This window comes from Etheostoma spectabile, chromosome 20 (genome assembly GCF_008692095.1).
Source record: "Etheostoma spectabile isolate EspeVRDwgs_2016 chromosome 20, UIUC_Espe_1.0, whole genome shotgun sequence".
Lineage (NCBI taxonomy): Eukaryota > Metazoa > Chordata > Actinopteri > Perciformes > Percidae > Etheostoma > Etheostoma spectabile.
This window is the reverse complement of record NC_045752.1, coordinates 10,032,859-10,042,377: the sequence shown is the minus strand read 5'-3', so window position 1 is coordinate 10,042,377 and position 9,519 is coordinate 10,032,859. Positions and strand designations below refer to the sequence as shown.

The following is a 9,519-nucleotide window of genomic DNA, read 5'->3' as shown; positions in this document are numbered from 1 at the left end:
TGATGAATAAATAAATAATAAGTGAGATATGAGAATGGGAATGATGAGTAAATAGTAAATAAGTGAGATATGAGAATGATGAATAATACTAAATAAGTTGAATAACAAGTAGAACTAGTAAACAGGTTCTGTAGAGACAGACAAAACCGCTCACCTCTCCAGTCAATATGAAAAGAAAAAAAAAAAAAAAAATCACTGATCAAATACATTGGACTTGTCTCAATGTTCATCCAATACTGTACCTTTGCATCAGTGGAGTAACAGTGTCTCTGTGGTCTTGGAAGAGCTGGAACACATTAGAAGGTAGAGCCAAGTAGCTGCATAGCGCCTCCATCTGACCTTGAGAGGTAACTGCAAAGACCCAAAATGTCAGCTTGAATTCTTGAAATAGTCATTTGTAGTATGTTAAAGTTATATAATTCTTCACCTACCAGCAGTACTAGAAAGCTCCTCTGGAGGATGAACACCTGTAAGGCAACTGAAAAAAAGAGCAGCACAGCGGAGGAAAGGTTCGATTCCTCTTTTCACTCTTTCTGCCACAGAGCTGCCGGACACATCTGGAATCAGCCTGATGAGTAAACCCCAGAACAATCTGTCAAACAAGCTGAGGGCAGTCCATTACGGAGCATGCAACATGGAAAAGGAACAAGGAGCAAAGTTTGCCTCTACTAAGTGAGCATTGGTCTCCAATACAACCAGGTGAGGTTCATTCCTGTCAAACATTTATTTTGTATTAGCCGGCTTTATAATCAAATTTATGTTCCTAAGAAGAAAGTTGTGTGGTTTTAACCCCAGGACAGCATTTACAATGGCAAGGGTTTAAAACATTTAATTTTTTCTTGTCAAAAGCTGCCATTTAAATTGTGAACAGAATCAGAAATGCAAATTATTTAGTTTCAGGTTTGAAAAAGAACAATTTTCTAAAAGGGACGGTCAAACTGAGCTTAAAAATGAATGTGGGTTGGTAGAAATGCAGATTTAAAACAAACCTTTGTAGGGGAAAAACAGATTTGCCACCAAGGAGCTTACATTTTTAGAGACTCAATTTCAGCAGCAGTAATTCTTTGGACACAGTTCTATTTTTATTTTTTTAAAGATCAATTCTGAGCTTAGTAGTGTGACCTGTGGAAATAATTTTAAGCTTTCACCTAAATAGGAAAAAGAGATGTTCATTGACTATATGTAGACATATTGTACATATTAGCCAATAATTTCAACTCAAATTTAATTTATTTTAAATTTTACAATCAAGGTAACACGTGAACTTTTCTTTTAGATGATATTCTGTTTGTGAGTTTTGAGCTCAAATGAACTGCACATCTAAACGCATGATTAAACAGCCAGGAAACCTATTCCCTGTCATGTTTGTCGTAGCTTTAAATGGGTGTTGCTGTATATGCTGGCATTTATAACAAAAATTGGTGTCATTCAGTAAGGTAGGGAGAGTGTACCTTATTCACTTTTAGTTTGCCACAAAACTAATAAAAGATAACTGAAATTGAAAACAAAACTACAAGCAATTCACAGATCTCATTGACAGATTTTCATTAAATGTCAAACAAAATAAGTTAATTCTGCTCATGTATTTTGCCAGATAAATATGATGATGATGATGAGAAACACTTGTACCACACTGTAGTGTAAAGCTCTGATGCTGCTCTCGCCTCCTCCGTCTCCTCTCCAGCCACAACAGGGAAATCTAAGAAGACATTACACCTTTATTTAATCATCCTTGTTATTGTACTATGTCCTGAAGGAAGTTCGGTAAATGAACTAGAAGGTATGGTTTTGCAGTTTGTACCTTTAGAGGAAATGAGAACCTGTAGTATATGAGCCATGGTGACTAGATGCAGGATGTACAGGTGGTTGTAGGCAGAGCTGACTGCAGACGGCTGTAAGTCTACAGCCTCCTCCTGATACAGTGCAGGTATAGACAACACCAACCCCACCTGACAAAACACAACAAGAACTTGTTGAGAGATGAGGACAAGACAAGTTGGAGTCTATCATTCTTAACAAAGCTGTACCCTCTAGGTGGAACCTACCAGAAGATGGAAAAAGTCCACTTCCAGAAGAGAAAGGCTGTTTTTTCTGCCTATGCCCGGAAGCAAAACTGGAGAAAAAAGTCACAGTTATGACCATAAGCCACAATATAAAGCACATTTCATATTATACATGGCTGTGCATTTTCTACAATTTTTAAGTAAATGGATGTACTCTTAAATGACCACATACTCCCCAACATGTCCTTGAAGTGCCTTTGAATGACAGCCTGGGAGCTCTTAAGTCTCTGAGCTGCTGAAAACTGAACAATTGCCTTCAGACCTGCAAGCTAAAATAGAGCAGCATTTCAAAAAACTGATGTTTGACCAAGTTAAACCTAAACCATGATACGCTGCATGCATTATTTGACAGCTGTTGATGAGCCATGAGGAATCCAACCTGTCTGTTTTGTAAGGACCCAAACAGTGGCTTTCCTTCTTCCTGCAAAATGTTTTCTGTAAAGACATGCAAATGTAATTAAATTAAATTGAAAAGAAAAAAAGCAACAGATGGACACAATAAGCCTTGTAACTCCTACTGTACCTATGGCCTGAATAGTGAAGGCACATGTGTTCCAAGCCATAACGGGCACATGTGGGCAGAGCTCATTGGGTGCCGTCTGCAGTCCCACCCTGTGAACGGTAGTGGCGCAAACAACCAACATCTCTGCTATGCTGTCAGAGAACTTTCTCCTGAAAAACAACCACCAGCATAGAGATTATACTTGTGCTAAACAAAAAACATAGATACTTGAGTGACACCAAAGGAGCTGACAGTTTCACTCACGGTTCTTGTACACCATAGCTCAGAATGGATCTAAAGTCTGACTGGCCCTCTCCACACAGCCCTGTGTCCCCATCAACACTACTGCCTTCTGTGTTGCAATCTGCATGAGAGAGAGAAGATCAATTATAATCACCAGAGTGTCACACATCACAAACAACTATGCATAATGACATTGGATGGCACTTATAAGAAACTACTGAAGCTAAATAACGGATATTAAGGTAGACCACAATCCAAAAACAAGTATATAAAGAGACTAGCATAAGGCTGTTTGTGAAGACCATATGCGGCAAAATAAATAGTAAAAGCCCTCTATCAAATTAAGCTAAATATAGCTTTTAGTATGAAGCAACTACAGTGCTGAGTTTACATCAACAGCATACTAACATAACAGCCTCCACGTGTGAGTCTGCCAGGTTAGTTGATGCTCTACTTCCATATTGGGACATTTTGTGCAGGTTTCCATTAGTGGACACTTTAAGGCAAAGAGCTGTGGTGGCTGAACCTAAAACACATTAGCAAAGTCACATGCCTTCTTCTGTGCCACCCATCCAAAGAAATGCAATCATGGTATGTTGAGTATGTCTTCTTACCATTATCCTGAGTGACTGACTTGAGTCCTTTAATCCTAGCAGAGATGATCTGGATCCAGCGAGGCAGGGTCAAATGCTGTCCAATTATCTCTGCATTTTCACTGTACGTGGGAAACAAATAACTTCTATACATTTGTACGACCAACGATCTATTGCAGATTGGCATGAATAAGGTGAACAGGACTTACTAGTTAAATGTTAGTGTTTCAAACGGGATGAGAGGGACAACAGTGTTGCACAGAGACTTGCACAGGGGACACAAGTACTCCCCATTCTCCAGATCGATGATCAGCTCAGCATGGAGCCGGTTCCTGGTCATATTCTGAACAGCCTCAAAATATCTGAAAAATACAGAGAATAACACCTTAGTGGCAAAATAATTGTCAATTTTGCCTTCTAACAGGCCACACACACATACACATAACAGGGAGCGCTGACAGAATAATAATAAGCAAATTTGTTCTAGTATTAACTCACTTCTGCCAACATGTGGCATGCATGACATGTCCACAGCTGCCAGTGTGGGTGCCAACTGCCAGTTCAGGAGGCATGAAGAGGGGATAGGCTGTCCATGTTCCTTGAAGAGATATATACAATGCACTTATGAGTCAAATGTGTCAGAGTCAAATTACAGTTACAATTAAATTAAATGATTTGTAAATGGACTGACCATCGGTTTTATTGGTTGGTATCTTTCCTCTGCACTGTGTCAGAACAGTGGACCTCTGGACACACGCAGTCAGCACCATGGCTGGAGCCTGGGCCACAACTTCCTGTTCTTCCTGACAAAGAATGCAAGTGAGTACCTCCCTCTCGGCCGGAGAGGAGCCTCGGTGGGGCCCGATGGCTACACACAGCTCCCTGTGCTCCATGACACAGCTAGGGGGAGGGGAATAAACGTAACCCAAAATAGAATTAGCCAAACACTAAGCCAATAAAACACATGGATTCAAATTAAAAAAAAGTATGGTCCTTCTCACCTCTCAGTAGATGTAACAGCCTCTCCCTGTGTCCCACTCTCTGGCATGTTCTCATACAGCATCTTGTTTGACTCAATAAAGTTTTTCTGCATTGCTGACATCTGGGCCATAATCTTCTGTCGGTGGAGTTTGGCTGCCTCTGCCTTTCTTTTGCGCTCAGCTTTCTCTTTGTCCTGAGCACTCTGGAATAATAACAAGTCAGACAGCAAAACTTCTCAATACTGAGAAAATACACAATGCAATTCAGTTTGTGTTGTGTCTCATAATTTCATGACAGAGCTATATTGTGTTTGGTACTTGAAATCAGATCCAATTGGAAAACAAATAAATGGTAAGCTGGGATGCTGTAACCTAGGAGGAGGGAGGTTGTTTCATGGAAAGACAGGGCGACTGAGCTCTACAAGGTGCCTTTTAAGTTGGATAATTATATCTTCCCCCGAAATAGAGTTACAATTACAACTTTATTGTTGGAGACAATGATATAAAGCTCTTTTGAATCTGTTATTTCATCTGGACTCATGCAACCGCCTAATCTTCTAGTGACCCTGCCCAGAGCCTTCTTTGTAAAAAGCCTGGTTTTCACACTCACTGTGGCAGTATAGAACTTAACTAGTATAAGTACTTACCAAAAATAAAGCAAGCAAAAGTTAAGACAAGTCAATTGTATCGTTAAATGCACAATTTTTATTTTATTGTATCATTTATTGTTCTTTTACCTCCTCTGGCTTGGTTGTATCCATGCTCATGGAGGCAGTTGGACTGGACTTCTCTCTAAGGCACTTGACAATTTCAAACATCTAGCAGAAAAACATTCACATAAAATGGTGAAGGTAGCTAGAAAACAAATGCTGTCTACAAAAATGAACTGTCTGAGATAAAAAAAAATGTATTAACTAAATAGCCTACCTGTAGAACCCATTTGATCATGTCATTTTGAGCTTCAAGGGAAGGAACAGTCTTAATCTTGGACAACAAGTGGAACACTGACTTGCCGTGTTCTGAACCGATTCCTGAAAGAACAGAATATAGATTTATGTCACAAAACCAAACCAGTTTAGAGCTTTGAGAACTATGTTGAATAGTAAGTGAGTGATGAAAATATCATACAAAACAATTTGTTTTTTACTTACTGCGCGCCTTGAGGCTGAAATCAAAGGTCACTTCCTCCACGGTGCTACGCTCAAGCTGCGTTTTCTCTTCAAGCAATGCCTGACCTATCAAGTGCAGGGCCTGTGTGGTAAATGTGTGCATTTTGTTACTGCAAGTGGTTTAAGTAATTAAGGTCAAATTCCAAGCAAGGCAGACTCCGTAAGGGAAAAACACATGTAATGTGTACCCTCTGAATCATGGCTTCTGTCCAATGAGTTGACCGGTCCTCTGCAGGTCTCTGCAGGACGCGTCTCAGGACGTGGATGATTATGTCACAGCAGAGCAAACGCACTATGCTGGAGAAAGCTAGGCAGAAGGCTGGGGGTACCGGTGGACGCAGAGCTAAGAACAAAAGAAAATGAGGGAATGTTAGTGGCGCTAATAAGTAAAGTACAGATTGTCACATCTTGTAGCTATACAAAGATGTGTGCAGAGCGAAGACCTTCACCTTTATCATTGCCCTCCTGAGTCCTCCGCTTCTTCTGAGACTCTTCTGCCTGCAAACAGTAAAAGATAATAAGATGAGCAATATTAAACAAAAGTTGTATTAATTTGACATAACTGGTGTTGAGACATTACATTACCTTGCTATGCTGTGATCTTGAATAATGGTAGAAGAAAGGGTTGAATTCTACCAGACGCTCTTTTTTCAGTCCATACAATCCATGCCCTGACACTCCCGGTTTTCTTAAAACAGTGCAGAACAGACAGATTAAACCAACTCTGGAATGACTATTAAGGAGATAATTTATAAGCTCTTTCAGTCTTTACATACTTGAAGGTGGCAACTTTGGTAATTACAGTCTCCAGGCCTGTTTCATGGCTCTCCTACAAAAAAACATTTTAAACTTGTTATCAAATGATCATTCCCTTATAAAAACTTAGATACTAACTTTATAATTTAGACAGTATGTGCAGCTTACGTTCTCCGGCAGACCCTTGACAAGGCTACTATGAGCCATGGGCTCAATGCACAGCAGGTGGATAACCTCCCTCATTGTCACGTCCTCTTTGGTCACCTGACTGACACCTGGGACATAGCGTTCACCTGGAAACACAAGACACATACACTAGAGTTCAGTTTTTATCTAACCAACTAACTTCCCAAGTTTGATAAGTAGAATGTGACACTGTACCAATAATGACGATAAGGAGGTACAGCATCTCTTCTGTCAAGCGGTTCCACTGTGTCAGTTCATCCTGCAAATTGTGTTGCATTTTCATCACTAAGTTAGGTGGCATAACATTGTTTTTTTTCTGAATGATAGTCGAGTTGTTGCTTACCTGGTCTTTGCTTGAACAACTTCCATTAAAATAATCAAAGAGTTCAAATCTCAACAAGACCAGCATGAGGAAGTGGTTGGGGTCCATTTTGGAAGCAGCTATCTGTAAACAATTTGTAGGGACACAGTGTATTATATAAAGGGTGAAGATTAAGAACATGAGAAAAATCCTCAAGACACTCAATGTCTGAATGCTACCAACCTGAAGCATGAGAATATCTTTATCGTACATCTCGTCCCTGCATTTTACATCCTGATAGTAGTAGACCTGACCATGTGAAAAAACAATGAATGTACTTGTCATTTGTTAATTGAACAAATAATAACAGAGAGCATACCAAATAAAAGCAATGCCTTGAACAGCCAAATGTAGGTATTTGGTATTGGTATTTGTGTTGTTTTAATACTGTATAATAACAGAATATTTCCAAATGAAGGCATTTAATTAAACTAAATGACACGTGCAGCAGTGGTTTCCATTTTAGCTCAGTGCGAGTCGTTACTGCATTTTTAGGTCTCTCTTCTCTCCTTTGATCTCCATGTTTCACAGAGGGAGGGGCTTTGCGCATATCCACACACACCCAGTGCAGAACAGAAAGAAAGGTCCAGTGACGACTTGGCATTCTGCAGACTTGTTGGTCTCACAATCAATATTAGCTGCTCTTTCAACAATGTGAGGCTGAAAAAAACATGCATGCAGGCTAAAATTTACTGTGGTATCTTGTCGTGATTAAGCTATGAAAGCGTTGAAAGTCAGCTAGCAGATGGGCTAATGTATGCAGTAAACACCAAAACACTGCAGCACTATGCTGTCCATCTCAGCTGAGAACAGAGAAACGTCAGGATGAGTGAAGTTTTACCAGTCTAAGAGGTCTGTGTGGTTATACTGTAGCAGCTTGGTGTCATTTACAGACACATTAATAAAAGGTAAACCCAGTAAACTGGCTTGCGTAAAGCCACTGCTGTTGATTAGCTTCAAAGCACAAAAAAATGGTATTTGGGCCCTAGAATGCAGTGTACCTGGCTGACCAATGAGAGCCCGTTTCTGCGCCACATTTCAGCTGAGACCTGTGCAGCCAGCACCACACAGCGCAGGGGATGCTCTGCCAGCTGGGTGCAGTCAAAGCTCTCCTGCAACAGACGGAGAAAAACCTTAACTCTCTAAAGCCGGCAGCGAAAATTCAGACTGTACATTCAATAAACAACAACACAGCACACACTGAACCTTGAAATCAGTAGCTTACTAAACATTTAAATCATAATTTTTTTCATGTCACTTACAGAATCATCCAGACGTTCCACTGCCTCTGTCTTGCACAGAAGTACATACAGGCCTAGGGATTACAATGTACAGAGGAGTAAGTTGACAGTAACAGAAAAATACCAATAAACCAATACAAGTCTGAATTATGCGTTATCCTACCTGCCAGTAGCCTGGAGATTGGCAGATGTATGCTGACAGGCTCCTGGGAAACTTTGTAAGGACGAACATGGAGGATGTGCTTGCACATGTAGAAGTCAGTGGCCTCCCTATTGAAGGGTTGGTTATTGCACTGCATCAAGGCTTTGTGGCACTCTTCAAATGCAAGCAACAAGATCTCTTCCTGAGGGGGCAAAAAAGCAATAATTGACCACAGCAATTAACTCCTCCCTTACTGTCTATTCTAAGTAAGGGAGGGAGTGTTATAGTTATGTTCCCTCTATTTGTGGGATAACTCTATTGTTTGATGGACAAATTGTATGACAACTCACATCAGAGGAACACCAGTCCTGAAACATAGCAAGAATGTGGCGAAGCTGGATCTGAAGAGAAAAGCCAGCCTCCCATTCTGGCTCTACTGCAATGTGTTGACCAAACTGGCGCTTTACCTCCTCCATACCCTAAAAAAGGTAGGTGAAAGAAAATGTAATATCTGGTTTGTCAAGTTACTGTAAGCTGATGTACAGTAATAGCCCTGGTATTACACACTATCAAAGAATGCATTAGGGTCGAGATAATTATTACCTGCATGCATTTGAGAAGCCCAAGGAAGGCTTTGAATCCCTCTATGAACTCTCTCCGCAGCTCTTCAGTCCATATTGTGGGTTTACTGATCAGAATATACCTGAGAAACAGAAGTTACATCTTAGATAAAGACCAAGAAAATTAGGAACTAAGAGTTATTTAAAGTTTTGTCTGTTTAATGACCTGAGGTCGTGGAAGATGACCTGGATGCGTGCAAACTTGTCAGAGTTGTAGCCAAGGAAGAAGAAGCGATTGTTGTCATCCAGATGTTCATGCAGCAAATCCATGACTGTACCAACTATAACTTTAATGACATTGCTCTCTTCAATCAGCTGTCTGGCCTAGAAAAGGAACAGGAATATGAGGACAGAGATGGATTAATAGGCACAGATTAATAAGGTCTTCAAAAGACCGTAGATATCTGTGCCTTAAGACCATCTTAAAGAAGAATATCTGTGCTTAAAGAAGCACATATATAAAAAGATAGATAACATTTACCCCACTATGACACAATGGGCCTTATCTTGCACCCGGGACAGAGCAGCGCAAAGCCCAAAGCAAGTGTCTTCGCTATATTAAGACCATCCAGCACCACAGTCATTTAAATAGCAAATGCACCTGCGCCCATCTTTGCGCCCATGGGCGTGCTGCTCTTACAGGGAGGTGTGTTCAGGTGAATT

The 9,519-nt window shown here is 40.5% G+C and overlaps 1 protein-coding gene across 1 annotated transcript in view; it reads right to left on the bottom strand.

The window, feature by feature from the left end:
• The window catches only part of ubr1 (ubiquitin protein ligase E3 component n-recognin 1), an 18,299-nt gene that overhangs the window by 1,949 nt on the left and 6,831 nt on the right, over nt 1-9,519 (bottom strand). The window contains exons 12-42 of the mRNA XM_032500935.1: nt 9,023-9,180; nt 8,840-8,939; nt 8,587-8,715; nt 8,258-8,438; nt 8,116-8,168; nt 7,855-7,965; nt 7,037-7,102; nt 6,836-6,937; nt 6,688-6,751; nt 6,475-6,599; nt 6,327-6,379; nt 6,136-6,238; nt 6,000-6,048; nt 5,739-5,893; nt 5,533-5,632; nt 5,309-5,412; nt 5,119-5,199; nt 4,403-4,584; nt 4,093-4,301; nt 3,900-3,999; nt 3,611-3,763; nt 3,423-3,523; nt 2,830-2,929; nt 2,587-2,735; nt 2,443-2,498; nt 2,236-2,332; nt 2,046-2,113; nt 1,802-1,949; nt 1,630-1,699; nt 432-568; nt 243-351 (exon numbers count right to left, since the gene is read on the bottom strand). Of these exons, the coding sequence (XP_032356826.1) occupies nt 243-351; nt 432-568; nt 1,630-1,699; nt 1,802-1,949; nt 2,046-2,113; nt 2,236-2,332; nt 2,443-2,498; nt 2,587-2,735; nt 2,830-2,929; nt 3,423-3,523; nt 3,611-3,763; nt 3,900-3,999; nt 4,093-4,301; nt 4,403-4,584; nt 5,119-5,199; nt 5,309-5,412; nt 5,533-5,632; nt 5,739-5,893; nt 6,000-6,048; nt 6,136-6,238; nt 6,327-6,379; nt 6,475-6,599; nt 6,688-6,751; nt 6,836-6,937; nt 7,037-7,102; nt 7,855-7,965; nt 8,116-8,168; nt 8,258-8,438; nt 8,587-8,715; nt 8,840-8,939; nt 9,023-9,180 (3,413 nt within the window). The remainder of the gene's footprint in view (nt 1-242; nt 352-431; nt 569-1,629; nt 1,700-1,801; nt 1,950-2,045; nt 2,114-2,235; nt 2,333-2,442; nt 2,499-2,586; nt 2,736-2,829; nt 2,930-3,422; nt 3,524-3,610; nt 3,764-3,899; nt 4,000-4,092; nt 4,302-4,402; nt 4,585-5,118; nt 5,200-5,308; nt 5,413-5,532; nt 5,633-5,738; nt 5,894-5,999; nt 6,049-6,135; nt 6,239-6,326; nt 6,380-6,474; nt 6,600-6,687; nt 6,752-6,835; nt 6,938-7,036; nt 7,103-7,854; nt 7,966-8,115; nt 8,169-8,257; nt 8,439-8,586; nt 8,716-8,839; nt 8,940-9,022; nt 9,181-9,519) is intronic.